Below are 21,969 nucleotides of genomic sequence, written 5' to 3' on the forward strand. Positions count from 1 at the left end.
CTTTAGCTTTTCATAGACTAAATGGTTATATACATGTTTTGAATATCATGAGTGGTAAGAGAATGACGCTAACAACTCCAAGGTCGTGGGTTCGATCCCAGGGGATTGCACATAGAAACAAATGTATGTTGCTTTGGATAAAAGCGTCTGCCAAGTGCATAAATGTAAAAGTAAATAAATGATAACGACTCGGTGAAAACAATGTAGGAAAAATCTCTGTGTATAAGCAACTGCCAATAGATTAACCTCCAGAAAAATATTCATTAGCGCTCTTTAAAGATGATAGTTGACTGTGAATCTTCAAGCTTAAGAGATTCAAGCGTTATGCATGGCCAGCCATTGCTGCCACCCAATATAGATCATACATATTCAGCAGGAGCCGGTTGTTAGCAGGATTAGATGGCCAGCGGCGTCACGCCTCCTCTCTTCAGAAATGTAACCACTAAGGTGCTTATTGTAATGCTGACAGTGGACTGCAGAAACACTCGTATCAGTCGCTGTATCCGTCACACTCGTAATCAAACATCTGAGGTCATCGCAAATCCATAATTTAGAGCATCTCCCATCGCATTGAAATTCCACAGGTGACAGACATAAGCGAAACCTCACCTTTGCCTTGAGTTCATCGTTGAAGTGCGGGTCGTTGAACTCCACAAAGCGGAAGAATAGCGCCCGTTTGTGTGTGATGCTGTAATTTTTAGGGATCTCCTCGTCCATGTACTCCTTCAGGAAGGTCATGTTGCACAGGAAGCGGCCGGTAAAGGCTCTTAGCAGTTGGAAGAGCAGCTCAATCTCAGAGTAATTGCGCCTGAGGGATAACACGCAACTTCAGTTATATACAAGAAATGAGTTTTTTATACTTATATAGTTATTAAACCAAGATTTAACAGAGGAAGAAATTGTATGACAAATGTCTTGAAAACCACTTACTTGCAGTAGCTAAGCAGACAGTAAGCCAACAGTTTAGGCTCCTTCCAGTTAGTTGCAGCCATGTTGTCTTTGCGATGGCGTTCCTGGAAGGCTTCGCTGACCCATACACGCCTGAGCTGACTGACCAGAGAGTGCTGCCCAGCCAACCATCCTTCATCATTTTTCACTATGATGCTAATAATCTGAAGTGCAAGAACACTTATCAACAATTCAGGCTCTACAGAAGAGAATTACATGACAGTAAACTGAAATAGGTTCAATGAAGGGACTATGGGGCACCTTAATGGCTTGAAACTGCAGGTCAAGGCGGGCTGTGCTGGTGGAGGGTGACGCAGGCCTCACAGTCGCTGCTGGACCAGCCGGAACCAAAAGAGGGACAAAACGATTCGGATTAGAAGCCAACACGTCTCTAAGTGGCTTGGCGTCTTTGTGCTTCAAGAAACTCTGTAAAGGGAAGAATGGTGAGAATGGCATTTCAGCAGCTTAACTTGAAAATAATTTTCATGAACCACAAATTAAATGAAAATTGAGTAACAGAAACAGTTTCAACACATCACGTGAAAGGCATAATTTGAGTTTACAATGTTATATGAAGTAAGAAAAGAGAGGAAAACCACAATACCATAAACATGCGGCTCCACTGTGGGTCATTGAGCGTGGCCTCCATCATGAAGAGCTCCACTGTTTGTGATGGATGGCGCGTCAAGAACTTAATCAGTGGTTCTCTAAAGGGACTGCCCGCCTATGGAGGCACAAAACTCTTTAATAAAACCATAAAACTGAACTCAACAGCATTCTGGGCCTGTAAATTGAATGCGTTTATTTTGCATTGTGTCAACGTGCCTTTTGACCACCATGTAATCAAATAGCAGTCAAAGCTTCAAGAAACCTAAATGTGAAGGCAATCTCCAGTTGCTACTACACTCGACAGTTCTCACCAAATCATGCAGCACTGAAACATTTTTGTACCTCAATAAGCATTGCCCTCTCAGTCTTCATCACCACTTCCAGCAGAGGTTTGACCAGCGTCTGTGGAGCAGCCGGTATCAGGTGGAAGAGATTTATAATGGCTGAACAGATTCTCATTTCCTGTAGGGGAAAAAAGATGAACACATTACAGTGATGGTTAGTGGTAACCCATCAGTAGAAACCCTGGAGTAACCTTGTGACACATATTGAAGAACAACTGCAGGAAACATCTGAGAGGTGAGATAATTTTTTTATTATTCTTAGGGTTTGTGGAGAACAGACAGGAAGGCTTTTGGTTAGCGACAGGAATGTGGGACTGGCAAAGGTTCGCTCGAGATGGGAATCGAACTCGGGTTGGGCCGCAAGTACACTATATGTCGGGGCTATTGGCGCCGGCAGATAAACTGTTTCTAAAGTTTGAATATGAAGTGGGACGGACCGTCTACATTCAGACAGGTTGTTTTCCTGAAAAACACTCCAAGGGGCATCATATGGTAACAGGTTTGGGACCTCCAATATGACACGCAGGGGTCAATCACAACACCACAGACATACACAGAGGTAAAGTTACAACTACACCAGCACAAAGTAAAAACACAAGTATAATGAGAGCGGAGCCGGTGAGGACCACACAGCGGACCACATTCTCACCTCAACACCTTCCATGGCAGGCTGCGCCAAACAGGAGACAACAAACAATCAGCAAAGCAGTGTGGGTAATGAGCACTGTATGGATCGACAGCACACGTCTGACTCAATGTATGGTGCTTTTGTGTATGATGTGATTACACAATGAAAATTGTTTTGAAAAGTTGTGTTATGCTTTAATTTTGACTGTCTTTTTATGAAGTTTAACATGCTGAACACAAAAATCACATTATATTTTTTTTACCATCAGCTGTACTAAAAAAAAACAGGAAAAATATTTTAAATCTCAGAACAGTTTAACATAAATAATAAAAATGAGTCGTCCAAAACTTCAGAAGTGTACATTTGATCATTTTTGTCTTTCATGACTAACTGTCCTCACGAATTATGTTCCAGACGTAGTCACTCATCATTGCTTAATTCAATACTTTACAACGATCAAATAATAAAACAACAGAACAACTCCTCTATAGCCTCATCTAAGCATGCACTTTCATAAAGATTCAAAGTTCTGCGTTCTATCCTTGATTTGACCTTCTTTATCGCTATGATAAATCTTCCGGAAGGAGGCTTCGGGGCCACCTCTTGACCTGACTGACCCTGCCTCATTGTCATGTACGGACGGTCGTTCTGTCAATGTTGTAAGAATATTAAGAACTGCAGTTACAGAGGGCCAATTTGCATGTAATTACAATACATTTTAGAGAAAGGCAGGGCAAGAACAAGACCAAAGAAATGGCAGCTTTATCCGAAACAGCAAGCTTCCGCCCCCTCTCACCTTTTCTTCCTCTACAAGGTTATCTGTCAAACAAGATAACCAGGATCCAGAACTCAGAGCAGAGCCGAGGGCGGCTGGCGCCTAATTAATCATTGATTGTAATATGGTCACTCACAGAGTCTGAGTGGGGTGATCCAGTTCAGCTCTCTGCATCTACAAATCCCTTGTTATGCACAGAGCTAAACAATGAGGATGCTGACCGTGTGAAGTTTGACAGATAATGAAAAAGATACAATGTCTGACTGATGGAGAAGGGCGTGCCGTGGAGTGAAAGATGCCGCAACAAACCCTGGCGTATGTTTAATTTAAATGCAAAAACAAGCTGTTACTCACGCTGCCGTCACTGCGCTGGCCTCCTTTATGTGTGATCACCACCACCTCCATCCATTTGCGTAGATGTTGCTGCAAGAACAGGAAACACATGCAATCTTAGACTTATGGAATAATGAACTATGCTATAAGAATATTGAGTTACTGAAACTAACTGAAAATTGCTGTTTTAATTACAAACAAAGCTTTATCGCAGCGTTCCACGGCATGCTATCGGCAGAGTTTAAGTTTTCGCCGTTCTCCTAGGACTTACGAACTATTGAACTAGAACTTTAAGAGCTCCGACATACCATCATCTGGTCGCAGAATTTGTCATTGAAGGAGTTTGGGAAGAGTCGAGTGACAGACGTCAGTCTGTTAACTACGTTGAGCGTCAAGCTGCGATAGTCTCCGAGCATCATCAGCAGAGGACGCATATGTGTATGGATCTGATCCACCTCGATAGTGGCTCCCTCTAAAAACTGAGAAACACAAAAATGTAAAATACTTGTACACATACCTGGATTTAAAACCGAAAGTATGGCCATTTAATAGTTCAAAGCTGCTCAATAGAGACTTAGAGACACCATACATGGTAAATGACACAATAATGGCACCTTAAACCCAGCTTCTTACTATAGTCCTGTCAACTCGAGACAGAAGAAAAACTCTTTTCAGGTTTTCGCACAGAGATGATGCATCACGGCCAAATTCATTTTCCTCTATGCTCGTTTCACTCCATCCTGTATTGATCTTTTCTGGCAGAACCCATTAGAGGCGGCAGGCAAAGGAAGAGCTCACAGAAGAAACCCACAGACATGACAAAGGGAGAGAAAATTAGGCTGGTGAAGAGAGAGGGCTGACCTTTCTCATGCAGGCCTCTCCAGCTTCCTGAAGCTCACTGTTAGTGGAGTTAAGGGCCTTGAAGAGGGCGGCAATGATCTTCTCTCGCGACTGAGGGAGGTAGTTACACGCCGCAAGGGCATCTGCTCGGAAACAAGGAAGAATAAGCAAAACCATGAAGATTATAAAACTTAAGACTTCATATGCAAAACATGCTTGCTTCTCACTATTGTTTATTTGGAAGAGACCAAATACATTTGCATATATAAATATGTCTCTGCGCAACAGAGATTGTTAACAGTAATAACTGGTGAAACAAGGCGAACACATACTGAGGGCAGCGATGCGGAGCGGCACCAATGACGGCAAGCTTTTATAACACGGCAGCTTCATCAGGGCGGCATCCTCCGCCTCACATAAGTTCAGCAACTGTTGAATCAAAGACACTGGAGCTCAGAGATAAAGCGCTTCACATGTCTTATCAGGCTTTGTTTTTTTTTTATATTAAATTCACTTTAACACCTTTCGTTTCAGCCTCACCTCTGTGTAAAACACTTTGTGCTCCACCACATTGAGGTCCATTGTAAAGAGACGGGGCTGCAGGGTGGTGCAAAAGGTGTTGCCCTCCATCAGGCCAATCTGAGCATTGGCAGGCTGGTGACGAAGTAAGTGTTTTTTTGGAGGAACCATATCCTGTAATACCTAGACAGAGACGTAAACATTAGCGAAACAGTAAAAGTAGATTTTCTCAATCTCCATAATCTCAAATGAGAAGATGACATACTTCTTTGTGGGGCTCCATGATTATGGTGACAGTCTTGCCTGTGACCTGAGCCAGCACCTGCAGGGAATGCATGGCCTGCTTACGGACTGTTGAATTGGGGGAGGTGACCTCTCGAACAAGATCATGGGTCACCAAGTGGAATGATTTATCCTGGGCAGCCAGGAGCTCCTCTGTCTTCTCCTCATCCTTTAGAGGAGTAGCGCAGCGTATCAACAGCTGCTCCAGAGTTGTCTTGGCCATGGCAACGGCACCATTAGATACCTAAGAGGGAGAAATATGATTAATTGCATGTAACTCCAAAATGCAGGACAGTTAGGAGTTAGGGAATGTGTATACCTCTCCTGTTAGGTCCATCATGACGAAGAGCAGAGCTTTGAGAAAGGTAAGCTGGTTCTGCAGCACCCAGATGAGAGGAAGCCTCTCCATCAGGAACTTAATGGACACCACACCACCCAGCTTAGCATACCAGGCCTGTTCATAACAGCAGGCGCAGAGTCGCTCCACTATGTAGGAGAACAGCGGCAGCTGGCATGCCTGAAGAGAAAATCAGATTGTATTTCAATACAAGACTTATAAATGTCAATAATGCAATAAAAACCCAATAACACCAATAAAAAGCCAACATTCTGTGTTATTGGCTTTGTTCCCACTGCACCCAATACAGGTTTGATTTTCAAATCCAATTGTTAGGATTGACTGTAGGCACTATTCTTTTGCAAGTGATAAAATTAGATCTATTAGATCTATGCAGTCCAGTGTAGCCAATAAGGCTGTACGATACTGTAAAAAAACGTGATATTAAATTTCCCAAGAAGAAAAACCCTCACCCTTTCTTTAGAGCCCAAGATAATGCTAGCAACATCAAAGATGACAGCCAGTGCCACTTCTCCAATCTTGCACAGCTCCTTCTCCTCATAGGCCATGCAAATAGCAATGGCGTCTATCAACACAAGCGGGTCCATCCCTTTAGAGCCGTTCTCTTCGCTGTGGAACATCGCCGTGCTGGGCTGACTGCCGGACTGGTAGCACGGCAACAGGAAGGGACCTAAGACATGACATTGAAAGTTAATGTTGATCCTAAAGAGATAGTTCAAACACAAACCGCTCCTTAACATATAACACAAAAGAAAGTATTTTGAGAAACGTCTATGTGGTTTTGTGCCCTATAATGGAAGTCAATGGGGCCCCAATGTTGTTCAAAATATCTTCTTTTGTGGTCTGCAGAAGAAAGTCAATCTTACATAACATTTTGGGTGAACTATCCCTTTAAGACATAAACCTCAATATGGAAAAAGAATCAACAACAGCAGAAAGACTCTTTACCACACTGCTGCGCCACAGCCACCATGGTGTAATGCCGAATCAGGCTGGCTACAAAAGGCAGAGCGCTGGGCCTGAGATCCTTGATAACAGCTGACATGAATGCCCCTGTCAGAGCCTGCTCGAACGTCCTCCGCGCCGGGGTGTCCTGGGCTTTGTACCGGTGAGAGATGATCACGTTGGGGATCCACTTCTCAGTAAAGCTGTTGAAAAGCAGCAAAAAAGATTTAGCTCATAAGTCACATCACATCCATATAGTCATTCCATTACATGTGCCCAAGGCTGAATAACCCAATCAGACGATTTGATTCGATTACGGGGCATAAAAAGCTCTTTGCGTTTGGACAGCTGAGCCCCACAGGACACCAGCTTTGTGTCTGCCTGACGTTTTGTCTCATGTTTGGTTATTTACCCGGGCTGATAGCACCCCAGTGATGGAGTGTGTGTTTTATCCGTGCTCGGGCTTGTGTTCTATAATACCACAGCCAGTAGCGGTGGTGATGGATCGCTACATTTCAGTATCGCTATTTAAAAGGCCTGGCTTAGGGAGAAGGCCGAGTGGCAGAGAGGTGGGCACAGCAGCCAGATCAATTCAAATTCATAACGCCGCCACTCGAATGAGACTTCATTATCCAGCCTGGCATTTGCGATATTAAGAGAGCATTCAGTCCTCTGAAAGGACCCCTTTCATGGTGACCGACGTAATGTGGCACATTGAATCAGGGAGAGAGGATGTCATGAATCTAGACTTCTGACGGTAGTGACAGCTCTTGTTCTATATAACCATCGGAGGGTTATTTCGGCAGGGACCCGTGCCACTGGCTTTTGGGGTAAACAGATGAAGTATAGTCAATTAGCGTCCGCGTGGAGATCAATGGCTGTGTATTGTGACCCTCCCGGCCTCCTGTGCAGCCAGTCGAAACGTCTTAGTAGTAATTCGCCTTTTTAACATTTAGACAGCGGCGGCCAGGCTGGATGAGCCCCAGGAGAGCTGCAAACATGGCCAAAACGTGGAAATGCAGAGGATGTTTTAAATGCCCAGAATGCTTTAAAGCTTTGTTGTGGCTACTTTTGGAAGTTGTTTTGGATAAAATCATCGGCTAAATGTAAATGAAGAATGCACTGCAACTGAAGTTGCCAGTCAGTGACATCTTCGTTCTCTGTTCAAATATACAAAATAAAAAAAGTGTTGAAATGTGTTGTATTTGTTTTATGTGTTTTTAGTATAAATACTGAATCTCAGAAGAAACTCTGGCAACTTAGGATTCAAGGAGAACAACTACAAAATACTTACAAGGCATAATATTGCAGTCAATGTATGCATTAGTTCCATTGAGCGTTTTTTATATATATTTGCATACATCCCATATCCCCTGATATGCTGTTGTTTGCCTTTTTGCCAAATCGATTTTGTACAATAAAACAGGGATTGGCTTAAAGGGTCAACCTCAAAAATGTAATTCTGCCATGAATTACTCAACCTCAAGTTGTTTCAAATCTGTGTACATTTCTTTGTTCTTTTAAACGCAAAGAAAGATTTTTTGAAAAATGCTAGCAACTGAGATTTCTGGGGCATCATTGACCCACCATAGAAGAAAACAATTTAATGGTTGTCATAGGTGCCCTAAACTGTTTGTTTTACTAAATTCTTCAAAATATCTAATTTGGGTTATACAAGAATTTTCCTACTATGGTAGTCAATGGTGTTCCAGAAATTGCTTGTGTTCAACCAAACTAAGGAATTTATACAGGTTTGAAACAACTTGAGGTTGAGTAAATTATGACAGGTGGGTGAACTATCCTTTTAAGACAGGACTTAATAAATTAGGACATTAACATCGTTTTCGTTAAAAACTGTGATGGAAATTTTCATGACTTGGGTTTCTTCATGCTAATCTCTGTAAAAATTGATTCAAGACTGTCTATCTTGTTGTTCTTAAATTCCTGAGAAATGTTTTGCTACGTGGCAGACCACTCAGCTTCTTTGCCCTTGAGCAAAGACCAAGAGGTTCTGGTAAAGATAAGGGATGGCGACACATTTTTTGTTACCAAAGATACGTTCTTGCTCAGGGGTGGGGGAGAAGAAGGGGTGTCATGTTTGGATCATATAAAAGCCCTGTAAATGAGAAGGAGGGCACCTTCTCTCTGCACCATGCTTGTGATGCAGACTGAATGTCAATAAAATATAAAATACCTTGCAAGGTAACTCATGCTCTCTGTGTGTTGCATTTGTCTAAAGTGTTTAAAAACTCACTTTGATTAAGGAATAAGAAAATTACACAACAATTTGGCGACGAGGGATGGGATCACAAGGCTGACAGAGAACGGACTAGAGTTGACTGATCATCCTGGACATAGCAAATCCAGCTCTAACCCCATACAGGGACGAGAGAACTCTACTCCGGACCCCAAGCTGACGTGATCCCAAAAGAACTCAGTGCAAGGCACAAAAGTGAATAAGAAAATTCCACAACAAAACAAACATAAAAACAATGGGACTCATTCATGAAACACGAGCAGCACGATTTTGTGTAAATCTTCATAAAGCCGTTTTGACGTAAATTTTCAGAATCATAAAGTTTTAGTATTTTCAAAATGTTAGTTGGTACGAAAGAAATGTACATCTGCTCCATACCACACGTAAATAGTGCGTTATCTTTAAGACAAACTTATGACACTGCATTTTGATAAACTATGTATCAATGATATTTTACGAGTTCTTTTGCCCTGTCTTTTATCATTTTTAAATTTGAAAAAAGTGAGGAGCTCTGTGTTTTACCCAATCACAGTGGAGAAGAGGCGGTACAAACACTACATTGACCAACCATCATACACAACAGTGGAAAAGTAAATTAACAGTTTCCGCATTTTCAAATTAAGTAATTTTCTTCAAAATAAGATACGAGCAACAGGTAAGCTAACTGTTGTGGATATTCTAAATCACCATCAGTTGGTCATTTTCAGAAGAGCACCATGTTTTATTATTTTAGCTCGATAAAAACGCTTTGGTGGACACAGTTTAATTGATTAATTTATTGGAAAGCATACAGCCTATTAGTATATTATGCAGTTATGCAATATAATGTAGCCAAACCAAAGAATGTCTAGAGGATTTCAGAATTCTTACATATGTAATTCATAGGAGGGGATTATTGTAATTGTGAATGAGCCTGAATGTGCGCGCGCCCTGTTTATAAATGATTGGAATTCATAAACACACACACACACATTTTACTCGAAATCTGACGTATACAAAGTATTTCTGAATCTGGAGGAATGTTTTTGGGAAGTTCTGTTTTACGCGCAAATTACTCAAAACTTACTCATAGATTTACAAATGTTTCATGAATGAGGCCCATTGTGCGCATCTTGAGACAAAATAATTGCACTGATATATTCGATCAAGATACCTTTAAATTTTAAGTTAGTCTGGGACTACGGTTAAGCCTTGTTAAGGAAATGTTTAGTTGGTACCAGACCCCTCATTATTTTGATTGTTTATTTGAACCTGAGGGGGCCTTAAACACAAATATTGTACAAAGCCCCCATTTCCCCAGATTACCCTTTTGTCCACTGCTGTATATAGTACACCAAATATATAGAAAACACAAACCAATTTTTAAGTGGTGGTCTTACTTGGGATGAGCGAGGAGCTGGTAAAGGGCATGCTTGTTGTCCTCCAGGCTGGTCATGGCCACCAAGAAGCATTTGATCACCTCCCAGGCTTGGCGTCTATAATACGGCTCAGTATTGGCACTCTTCAGGCAATCGAGTGCTGTCTCAATAGCCTAAATACATCAGAAAACATCAGTGTTAAACACATGTAGAGCAAATATGCCTATTAATAAAATAAATACAAAATATCTTAAGAATGAAAAATTTGCATTAAATACCCCAAAACGTGAACTGTTAAACTGCTATAAATCTCCAAGAATTTAAACTTCTGATAAACCAATTTTCATTCAAGTTACGTTGCACATTGAAACTGTACTCATCTTGCACGCTTGAGTGAAATACTCTGCCATGACACTTAAAGACCCATCACACATTAAAACATTCGGCAGCAGTGATTGGATGCCTCTTCAACCCCTAAATTATAAAAAGACAAGCTAAAGTGGCAGGGCACATCGACGGAGAAGATGAGCTAATTACTGACACTCGAGAATAGAGAAAGCAGAAACACAGAGCTGTCGTGATGAATTATAACCGAAGATGCCGTGACCACTGACAGGCAGCAGGTCATTTCAGAGCGAAGGACACGTTAGGAGATCTGTTATCTCCCTCCTGATACTTCTGTGTTCTTGAAAAAGGTGAAATAAAATGACACACGAGCTGAGGAAAAGAGGGCCATACCTGGTGCTGCAGCACTGTTTTACAATTCCTAAGGGTCCTGAGCTGTTCTGCCTTGAGACATCATTATAAATGTCACATAACCTTGTACACATGTTCAATCCCCAAGAGGTCCTTCTACACGAGCCGTGTCATTTTTCAAATGCTCCAAGGCCCTCCAGAGTGGAGTCCCGGCACTTCAGCGCACGTTTCATTCTCATTTAAAAGCATGATGTTTGCAAATCAGATGAATACGGGCGAGATCTCCAAGGCGACAAGGAGAACTACGATTAATCAAGCGTTCACGCAGAGAAAGGGAGAGACTTGGCATGCTAGCGCCATCAGCCCTGACTGAAGCCGATCTGTCTCCGACAGCAGCAATTCTGCAGATAGCTTTACAGAACTCTGCTTTATTTACTCTCATTTACAAACCACCTGCAAAGGGGGAAGAACGAAATCGAACCGCACCAGCATTGTCTAGGACAAACTGATCACAACTAAATAGAGTCCTGTGGGGGACAGTGCGAGTTATGAAAAGCAGGGCCGGCGTGGTAGCCTGTCAAAACACGTATCGCCAGGACCTGGGCTGCTGTAAACAGCAGCTGATGCCCGTGGCAACTGCAGGGTGAATGCAAATGAAATTAAGCTGCTACAGCGCTATGGCGGCGGCATCCATCTTTGCGGAGTGAACACAATTACAGAAATGACAGTTTCTGTTTTCCCAAGCAGCGAGGAGCAGCAGGAAGGGCCATTAGCTGGAGTAAATAATCCCGTCTGCGCAGTGGGGAGAGATTGATTGGGGGGGGTTGGGGGGAGATGAGCACATCTTACAGCCTGATGATCTATTTAATTACCTGAGGAAGACTATGTCTTTCTGCACACACACTCCTCTTTGACAAGGATTCATTACATGAGAATCGCTCGTCTAACCCCCACACATACGCATATTGAGGGCAAATTGACACATTAAAGTAAGTGGCTTTGTTTCTTTTTATAGAGACGGCTGCTGAGCAAGGCTGAAACTAAAAGTGTTGTTTCAGAAAATGATGTTTTTTCAACCATGTGTGTTTTAGAAAAATGTGACTTTCTAAAAGTTAATCAGTTAGTTATTAGTTTTATTTAATTATAGATATTTTATAAAAGCCACTCATGATTCCAAATAGAGATGAACTGATACTAAATACTAGGTACTATGGTAGATTTCTGAATTAAGTTTGTCTTGGAATATGGTGTCTAGTTTGTCTAAACAAGCTCAAAATATTATTAGTTTTTACTCTAACGTGTCATTTCACTGTAGAAGACAAACCCCCAGAAACGCACATATTTCTTTCATGATATATATATTTGCTTTTTGGAGATTCCAAACATAGGGTGAACGAATTAACTTGAGTATATAGTTAATGTATATCATGTGTGACATTCAAATGAAACACTGGCTGTACGAAAATAAAGAAGCATCACCTTTTCCATGGGCAGCTGAATGGAAGCTTTGCAGTCAGTAAACTCTGCCTTGATGCTTGGGCCTTGAACCTCAGTCACAACGTACTGCAGCTTTTGCGACTCCTTCAGCATTTTCCTGTTACTCCCGCCAAACTTGCCCAGTACTCTGTAAGCCACGTGGGAAATAGTCTCGGCTGGGTTTCGAAGCGTTCGCCACAATGCCTGTTTGCAAACGTAAACACTTCAGTCACCACACAGACCCACTTTTAGATGTGTTAGATGTCATCATTTCAGGTGCTTTACCTGCATAAGCTCTGCACGAACTGGCTGGATGTGGTCATAGAGGAAGTCAGGCTGCAGGTTGTCCACGCAGAGCTCCAGCGTACGCAGCCCTTGGCTGACCAGTGTCTGAGAACCGTTGAGTGCGGACACCAGGGGATCCATGAGCATGGGCAGGTAAGGGAGAAGAGAGCTCAGCCTCACAGGAACTGTGAGACACAGTTCTACAAACAGATCCTTCATGTGCTGCTTGTGAAGGCCACTCTGCAGCATGTTCAAACCTAAGACATGCCAAAGGTCAGTGACTTCTTATCGTTACAAAAATGTCTATTCATTTTGAAGCACCCTACAGTCGGTCATCTGCTCACCTTGCAGCAAATTAGGCAGGAGAGGCAGGAACTCCTGGTACAAGAGGTCATGGCTACCCCCGCCTATAGAGCGGAACAGTGCCCTCAGCAACAGGAAGTAGTTGTAGGGCTCCTTGGCTGACTGAGCCAGCTCCATGGAACTGTTCACTATTTTATGAAGGTGAGGCTGCAAGAGAATGAGAAATCTTTCTGAAAAAAAATACTTGTCATATTTGACGTGAGACACAAATCATAAATCGAATTTGTTTCCCAATAATGTTTTAGTCTAATACAGTAAACTGTAATGCTGTGCAAAGAAAACAAAGAAAAACTTTTTGGCTAAAACACATCCTTTTCAACACAATTCGATTACAATTTTAGCGAGGGTCGGGCTGGATGGTTCATGGGAAGCGAGATATAGAAACCTTTTCAATTGCAGTATTTCAAAGTGACCTTCACTCTGGTCCTTCCTGTCAATCTCAGGCACAAGTGTCATTTCTCATCAAAAGGGCTGACAGAGCGCATTAAAATTAATGCCGCAGGGCTACTGCCGCGGAGGCGTTAGATAGCAGTGTTGCAAGAGCCAGGAGGGTGCGGGTGCGCTCTTTGAAAAACAATTACTTTCTTCACACTCCTAATAAGCATCTTAGCTGACTCAAAGACAATATAGGCCTTTAATACCCTTTCTTCTGCATATGTATTTGGCATAACATCGAGGAAAGGCTCACCTTGAGCATTTGCTCGTTTTCCGCAGCAAAGAGAGAAACCGAGCCGAAGACAAGTTTGAAGAGTTTCAGATAGAGGTTTGATAGCTCTACGTTGGAGCCCATCTCAGGCAGTCGCTCCAGAAGATACTCGACCAGAATGGTGGCGAAAAGTGCAGAGGTGGTCAGATTAGCAAGGAAGGAATTTGCAACAATCTAATGGATAAAGCAGCAAATATAACAACGATTACAATTGTAAACATATTTGTTCACTAGGCACACTTGCAACTTTTGCATGTGTCATATGCCCATTGTAGGATATGACAAATCAACGTCAGAGTAATGATGCTTTAAATGATCCCATTAAGCATAAAGTATTAAGTCTTAATAGGCGATTCAAGATTTCGTTTGATTTCTGATCCCTCCCTAGCATCAGTACCTGTAGGGCGTAGTTTTTAGATATCCGCTCCACCATGTATGGGACGGTGGTCTGAAAGATCTCCTTAAAGGTGAGAGGGTTCATCATGGTGAAGACCCCAGCGAAGTGCTCCAAAACCTCCTTCTCCTCCTTCATCCGTACAGTCTGACAGTTGGCCACACGGATGTAGGTCTGCCCATTGCCGGCAATCTGTACCTAGCCAAAAGGGGGTTGGCTCTGTGATAATCTGTAAACTTTCATTCTCAGCATCATGTGTACTTTGAATGCGGTCTATATTGCTCGCTGATCTCAGCCCATCTGAGCAAACTAAGTGAGTCTTTATGACACATCAGTGGATGGCTGTACCTGGTAGATGTCCAAGGCCTGCATGGCATATTTGACTAGTTTGATGTAGATCTGGGTCTCTTTAGGCTGGAGTTGCTTGTTGGGAATGAATTGAGCTTCTGCGACAAAACGAAAAGTAAACACGCGGTCATTAAAAAGAAATACTGCCTCTTCTAATTGTACAGTCTAAGAAACAACATCAACAACCAAAAAGTAATTTTAAAAGTTTTTTCTTATGAAAGACTTATTTTGAAAGACGTGCACGAAAGCTGTTGGCAGATGCTTGAGCGAGTGAGTGCTCGCTGTCCCATGCCAGTGTCATTATTCTATCGTTATTTTCTTAACTTGTTAGGAAATAAAGTCTTTCACCTCAGAAAAACTGTCCAGTCTTGTCAGACGTTATACAGTGCTACGTACGCATGTTTCGGAGCGCACTGTCTTCACTGAAGCGCAAAATAAACTACGAACATGGCCTGCAATGTGTGGAATTAAAGTACCTAAAAATCACATAGGTCACAGGTAGTTTGTGTGTTAGCTGGGAAGGATTTACATTAAGGTATTAAATTCATATTCATCTTTCATTAACGGTTCATGTTTGTATTGTGCGTTCACCATAGTATTGGTATTACATAGTATTACTATTTCCATAGTTACGGTTTCCATAACCCCAAAATGTCATGTTATTTTTGCTTTGTTATTTTGTATATATTTATATTATGGTGTTGGGTCAAACTTAATTTTTTTTTGAAAAACTAGTATGGGACTGCTATTTAATAGACTTTACTTTCAGGCTGTTCTTGCATCAGTATTAGTCACAAATAGTTTTTTGTATTTTAGAATTAATCACTAGTTTTTTTATACAAACAACACAAGTCCTAAAAAGTGGGTCCGCTGCTTTTTGGCCATGGGAAAATATGGGTCCCATGGCTTAACCAGTTGAGAACCACTGCTCTAGGTTCAACCGTCTCACCTCCAGGAGCTTTGCAAGAGGTGATGCCCCAGGTGATGGTTTTCACTCCACATACAAGGGTCTTAACCAGACTGCGACAATCTGACACTTGAAAAGTCTGTTTGTCCTCTTTATCCCCAGGTCTATCGAAGGCCGTGGATGGAGGTGGAGCTGGGGTCACTGGTGTCGGGGGTGCGGATGGAGGCAACGCGGGCGTAGCTACAGTGGGAGTGGCTGGAACTCCTGGTAACGCCCCTGTGTCAGCCACACCCATCTCTGATTGGGGCTTACACTTCTTGAAGATGGACACGAGCTGATAGCGTGCAATGGTGTGGAATTTTAACACGAAGACCTGGAGGAATCAAATAATTGTATAAATTAACTACATTTGTGTACTGTCTGTGACAATTATGGTCAGAAACACACAGCGTAACCCATCTCACCTCCAGCATTCTCATGAGAATATCTCTGCCATTGCCGTTTTCCTGTTCGCTCTTGGATCGGATGCAGTCCACAAGATTTAATAGCAGCTTACAGGACATGGTTTGAATACTGCTGGGCAGGGACTCGTCGTCGATGTTCTTTGCGAACAGTTGCACAGCCAAGGATAGGTCCGTCAACGGAAGGTTCTGTCTTACGTGGTGGACCAGGTCTGCTAGTGTGCTATATGCCAGGGGCCTACAAAGTAAACAACAGAATCTTTGTGTTAGACAAAAGCAAAAGATATTTGCATCCAAGATGCCCCAACAACTACAAAAATTGATTTTTAGTTGAGGTTGAGTCAAAGATTCAACGACACTAATGACTTTGACACATCGCATGTCCCGCCAAATTTGCCTGCTGAAGGCTGACGACTGAGCTGTGGATGAAAAGCGGGAGATGTTGGCAGGCATATGACATCTGGGGCCGGGAGACAGACAGTGGGCAGCGCCAGGAGAACCTGGCACATGAAGATAGACACCTGGATCTCCTCTGCCCAGTGGGGCATCTCAGCTCAGTCACGCACCATTAACTATCAATTCTGATGTGCTGCACTTGATGGAAACCCAACTTTTAGTTCCCAATTGCTTTTGCACAGAGACTTGCGAGGAAAAAGATTGTGGCCTCCAGCAGTACAGAGAGCATTATGAGGGAGGGATGACAAAACTAACATCTATGACTCCGGTCCAAAACCTTTGTAAAGTTGCCTATACATATTTTGTTGTGTTTAAAATCAGCATTTTAAATGAACAGCAACCTTTTAACAGAGTATACAATGCAAAGTAAACATTAAAAATTGAATAGCTCTTAATTAAAATCCTGAAATAATGCATCATTTTTCCAGTGATCTTGACACAATGCAATGTGGGATAGCTTCTATGAAAACTACATGACGCGTTGGAATCTGGCCAAAATTAAGTATCTACTTCTGGAAAAGCCTTTAGCCTCTAAAGCAAACCTACGATGACTCTAAATTCAACTCACTATAATGGGACCTGTTGTTTTTAATAGTGGACAACATCTTCTAGGTTTATTCACAGCTGCATGAGCTTCAAAGATGTGAGCGGGGTTAATCTACGTTCTTACCTTAGCGTCTCTCTCGCAGTGTATCCAGATCCTATGAGTATCGACTCATCAAAAAGCTTGTCCATGCATGGAATGAATTCTGCAACACAAACAGACACCATCACATGCCATCGCCGATTTTGAAGCCCACCACAATAGCAAAAGGCCCAAAGAACCATGAGATACATCAACACCAAGTCACAACAGTGAGTCTCTCATTGATTCATTTAACCTTCTCCACAGGACTAATGATTTAGCAGAGTGTATCAGATTCTTCTCTCGAATGCTATTGATCAAAGAGAATGCCGCCGTTACGTATCAAAGTGGCACCCTGTGAAGCTCGGCTGCATAATTAACAGCAGATGCCGGCATATCTACAAAACCGGACGTTTTGCATATCTTAGCTGGCAACAATGTGCAAAGTGTTTTGCAAAGGGCGACTCACGGCTGCGTAGATCCGTGGTTAGGATGTGCTTGGCAGCGATCAGCAACTCTTTGCGCAGGTGAGCCGTCTCAGGGGGGCAGTTCGACAGCAGCTGCAACATCCCTTTCACCATCTGCTGAGAATACTTCCCAACCAAGTCCTGACACACACGTCCAAACACACATTTCCACATGAGTCACTGGATAAGTATTAAGTTGATTAAACACATTTACAGGTAGCTTGCTCTTTTTTTTGTTTTCTAGATGCCTTTGTTAGTTTACCTGGTAGATGCGGATAATGTAGGCGAGGAATGACAAGGTCTTAATCTGAGCGGCAATGAAATCTGCATAAAGTTCCTTGTTGAAGAGCTTGTGTTGTCTGTTGTGAATATAAATAAGGGAAATTGAGACATGTTAAACTGCATCTACGCATGCAAGTGCAATAGTGATATAACACGCCACACAAATCACACGTGCACACACACAAATAGATGCAGAGGGTCACTGACCGAGCCTGTGCGGACACCTGCAGCATGATGGTGTTCATAATAAGGGGCACAAACTCTGACACCACGTTGTGAATGTTCAGTTTGTACAGCTAGAAAAGACATCAGACGGAAAAACTATAAGTGTGAAATAACAATGGAGAAATACAAATTTACAAAGCAGAACTATGCTAAGAAGGTCATCAAACATAGTGAAATCATGTGTGGCACATAGTCAGTATCTGTTTTCTAGTGATATTTAAGGGTTCTATATGTATACAAACAGCAACCTGCTGGTCAAAGAAATATCAAAAGCTGTATTTAGCTCATCACTACCACCATAGTGCTATTTTCCAAAAAATGTCAAATAATACCAAGAAGGGTTACTATAAAAACAACCTTTAGAAAGGAGCCAAATGTCTCACTGTCCTTTTTGAACAGGATGGTTGGCATTAAATCAGTCTTAAATGGATGTTTGTATAAGCCCTCACCTGATACATGAGCACAACGATGATTGGCAGCTCTGCCAACACTTTGAGTGACAGTGATCCCCGGGGAATTATGGTATGCTGAGGAAACAGGCATAAAACCTACTAGTAAGGTACATAAAAACAATTAAAAGCATGTTTCTTTTAGCACATATATGACCAATGGTTGTACTGGTGTTGAGAGTTAAGGACAAGAAATTTGCTACATGGCCTTGATAAAAGCCTGTGTACAAACGTTCATAAGCAGGCACTTGGCCCCCTCTACTGTCTATAAACTGTAAACATAAAGTAGTTATTTGCATTGAAAGACTCAACGAAAGCAGTCAAATGGTCCAAAGCTGATATTGGCTTATAATAATAGTCTAATGCAATGTATATAAGCATACAGACACTCAGATCTTATCAGTTTTACTTTCAGCGCCCAAGCTCATTGGTACTTTACAGTTATCACTCGTGCACACACACACAGACAGACACACACCCACGCGCGCACACACACAGTACCAATCTCTGGACTAAAGCACATCGCTCTCATCATTGTGTCTTTGCTAATCATATTTCTCAACACTACACAGATTAAGGTTACTGTAATGTGTTAAAGTGTGTGTACTGACCGTCCTGGTCTCGCTGTCCTCACGCTCTGGCGCCGTCTTTACCAAAACTGAGGTGATCATACCCACCATCTCTGGGGATGGCACGGTGTTCTCTGCTATAACTTGAGGATTCTCAAAGTATCTTGTCTGACAGAAAGAAAATATTATTATAAAAAAATTGTAGAAGCCCAAGCTAAGCAAATATTTGGAAGCGACCGAATACAACAACTGCTTACCACTACTTTAGGTAGCTCTTTGTAAATCTGCTTCACAAAGTCCAAGAAGTGATGAATCTATAAGAGATGGGAGTCTTGAGTGCTTTTTATTAAACTATTTTAAAACACAGAAGAGCAAATGCTCTCCTGCATAAAAGAATGCCAGAGGGCTTTATCTCACCTCTTGAGAGATCGGCGGACGGAACTGTTTATGCAGTTCAATGATAATGCGCAAACAAATGAGCACATTCTCTTCGCTTTCGATCTGAATGATGAAATACAGAGGTGACGTTTAGTCTCAGAATCAATAATAAACTTTTTAAAAATCAAGTATATGATTAACAGACAACACAAAAAAAATTACATTCAACACGAAATATTGTCTTAAGAGTACAATCTAATTTGTAAGTCAATTGTCACCATCTAGAATTCATGGCGAAAAAAATATAGGAAATAAAGTAAAACAAGCTGACCTCAAGGAAGCGGAACATGACAGAGAGGATATTTTTGGCGTGAGGCCGCAGGTGTTCATTAGTTGGTATTCGATGGATGATCTCCAGAACGAGTTTCCTTAATTGCTATAACAAAAAAGAGAAAAACACCAGAGTTTAATTTGAAATGGATAAGACCTCAAAGAAGAAAAGTAATATGACTTCAGCAGTAACACACCTGTGTTGGTTTCTCTTGAAGGAACTGCACTTCTCCATCCTGAAGAAATGTTAGGAAACGGGGGATGATGTGCTCCAAGAAAGTTGAATACTGTTGTGAGGATGTTACATTCTGTGGAGAGTAATATAATAGAAATTAAGACAAGTGAGGATACCATCTTTCATCAAGCTTTGTATAAGATATAAGGGCTTACCTCAAAATTCTCACTGACTTCCTGCATCATTTTCAGTTTGGTCTCATCCGCTGATGTTTAAAAGGAAAAATTAGACTGTGAGCATCTTGTGTTCACAAGCACATGAGCAACTACTTTACACCCATGACCCATTAAACTTGTATTGAAACAAAGCCTGTTATATACACATTAAACCATCAATCGCATTTATATATGTACTAATACGCGTAGATTATACTAGAGAAAACATATTAAAAATGACTTTAAACTAAATCAAACACACTTACGTGTGTTGTTATCAGTGAGCGCCGCCACAAACTGTAAATACTTCTTCATGAGGGTGGTCTGATCCACCACCGTGGGGCTCGGGGTGGGCACAAAGGACATGGTGGAGGCCGGGATAGACAGGATTCCGCTGAATTGGGGCAGACTGGTGTCTGCGCTGATCTCAGTAGAAGTTCATGTCATCTTTTAAAGACAGTAAACACAAAGGGAAAACAAAATAACACTTTACTTTGTGCATAACCTAAATATGGTACAGGGACCTGATAATCCGTAACGCTTTATATTTACAGTTTTAGTTTTGCTGTAATGAAATGCATAAATGTAAGTTTTATACAAAAGCAAATGAGGGAACATTTAACAAATTTAACACACATACTGATGCTGAATTATCATATTAATATTATAGATCGTGAATATAAACCATGATACCATTGCAGTTCAAATAATAAAATCATAATATTCATTAGAAACTTTTTTGTTTCTGAAATATGAATTATAAAAGGCATGTCAGTGATTGATACCGACACGCATATGAAGACTCTACCTAGGAGCCTAGCCCTTGTGTCCAATACAACGTCGTCATTGACACTACATGACAAATGCTTTCAATTCAATATATTTATACTAAACAACAAATGCACAAAACAACAAATAAAAAAGAATGTCATTCAGACCAATGCCGTACAATGTCTAGTTTGTAACTTAATGGGTCACGGTAGTTTTGGCGAAGCGGTGGGCGCGCCAAACTGCAACAACACGCCTACTGCAGTCACGCTCACTGACGAGATGCGATGCGCTCGAGCACATAACATCCAACATTAAAAGCTGAATAATTTCCTCAGTTGAAAAGCGAACATGAAAACTAATTTTAACGCATCAAAATGATAAAATGTTTGTGCTTTTATAAGTATGCAAGCTGCAAGCCAGGTCATTTACAAAGAGCCCGCTGTAGCTAACTGACTAGCCGCCTGCTAACATGCATTAAGTCACAATAAAGTCACGCAGAACTCCACCTTTTCACATTTTACCCGAATTAGTGTAAATATCCAATTCAGTTTCGATCACGCACAAATTCTAATATCAGACTTTTTCGCTAATTATACATTTACACTGCAAAATTACTCCCAATAAAACAGCACCAACTTACCAGCAAGGGGACCGGAAGGAGTTTTAAATGAACTTCCGCTAGACCGAATGAAATTGAGTGCAAGGTGTAAAATCAATCCGCCGTACCCATCTATTGCTAGTTGTGTGAAAATTTGAATATTATATACATAACTATTTTAATTGTATACTTTAATATTATTCTATTGGAAGTAAGACAGGGTGTCGGGAGTGTTGTTCTAAGCGGTGATTTCCGTATTAAGACAGCAATATAGACCCGCGCGGAAGGACACACAAGACGAAGCAAGTGTTAGAAGACCATCGAAAATGATGGTCTTATCGTTTTCATTTGAACTGACTCATTGTGGTCTAATTTAATCACCCCGGTAAACACAGTTGTTTTTAAATAACCGATTCTCGTGTCGTTTTTGCAATATCTAATGTATTGAAATGAATTATCATAATTATTTATGGATAGGACACGTTAAGTTGCATCACTCATTATCTGGAATGCTGACATAATATACGATGCTTATACAGTATTTATAGTGCTGCTGCATTGGTCTGCATCCATTTATAAATAAGAATGCTTAGTAAA

At 41.5% G+C, this 21,969-nt stretch overlaps 1 protein-coding gene across 2 annotated transcripts in view; it reads right to left on the reverse strand.

Annotated features, from left to right (window-relative positions):
• The window catches only part of trrap (transformation/transcription domain-associated protein), a 69,896-nt gene extending 49,484 nt beyond the window's left edge, over positions 1-20,412 (reverse strand). Inside the window, exons 1-35 of one of the 2 annotated variants that reach the window (XM_079476754.1) lie at positions 20,270-20,412; positions 20,004-20,053; positions 19,811-19,921; positions 19,615-19,719; positions 19,323-19,406; positions 19,163-19,219; positions 18,948-19,073; positions 18,337-18,414; positions 17,870-17,958; positions 17,643-17,739; positions 17,383-17,521; positions 16,959-17,037; positions 15,836-16,070; positions 15,414-15,744; positions 14,465-14,562; positions 14,120-14,308; positions 13,705-13,896; positions 12,998-13,163; positions 12,654-12,910; positions 12,372-12,572; positions 10,218-10,369; positions 6,585-6,784; positions 6,089-6,306; positions 5,598-5,795; positions 5,262-5,522; positions 5,018-5,179; positions 4,810-4,906; positions 4,499-4,620; positions 3,946-4,116; positions 3,659-3,727; positions 1,900-2,019; positions 1,553-1,672; positions 1,210-1,374; positions 931-1,112; positions 610-808 (exon numbers count right to left, since the gene is read on the reverse strand). In XM_079476754.1, the coding sequence (XP_079332880.1) occupies positions 610-808; positions 931-1,112; positions 1,210-1,374; positions 1,553-1,672; positions 1,900-2,019; positions 3,659-3,727; positions 3,946-4,116; positions 4,499-4,620; positions 4,810-4,906; positions 5,018-5,179; positions 5,262-5,522; positions 5,598-5,795; positions 6,089-6,306; positions 6,585-6,784; positions 10,218-10,369; positions 12,372-12,572; positions 12,654-12,910; positions 12,998-13,163; positions 13,705-13,896; positions 14,120-14,308; positions 14,465-14,562; positions 15,414-15,744; positions 15,836-16,070; positions 16,959-17,037; positions 17,383-17,521; positions 17,643-17,739; positions 17,870-17,958; positions 18,337-18,414; positions 18,948-19,073; positions 19,163-19,219; positions 19,323-19,406; positions 19,615-19,719; positions 19,811-19,921; positions 20,004-20,053; positions 20,270-20,369 (5,220 nt within the window). In that variant the 5' untranslated portion in view covers positions 20,370-20,412. Of the gene's footprint in view, positions 1-609; positions 809-930; positions 1,113-1,209; positions 1,375-1,552; positions 1,673-1,899; positions 2,020-3,658; positions 3,728-3,945; positions 4,117-4,498; positions 4,621-4,809; positions 4,907-5,017; positions 5,180-5,261; positions 5,523-5,597; positions 5,796-6,088; positions 6,307-6,584; positions 6,785-10,217; positions 10,370-12,371; positions 12,573-12,653; positions 12,911-12,997; positions 13,164-13,704; positions 13,897-14,119; positions 14,315-14,464; positions 14,563-15,413; positions 15,745-15,835; positions 16,071-16,958; positions 17,038-17,382; positions 17,522-17,642; positions 17,740-17,869; positions 17,959-18,336; positions 18,415-18,947; positions 19,074-19,162; positions 19,220-19,322; positions 19,407-19,614; positions 19,720-19,810; positions 19,922-20,003; positions 20,054-20,269 lie in introns of both variants that reach the window. The other variant, XM_079476753.1, reaches the window with a different exon arrangement.
• Positions 20,413-21,969: the final 1,557 nt, after the last annotated feature.

This window comes from Barbatula barbatula, assembly GCF_947034865.1.
Source record: "Barbatula barbatula genome assembly, chromosome: 16".
NCBI classification, from domain to species: domain Eukaryota; kingdom Metazoa; phylum Chordata; class Actinopteri; order Cypriniformes; family Nemacheilidae; genus Barbatula; species Barbatula barbatula.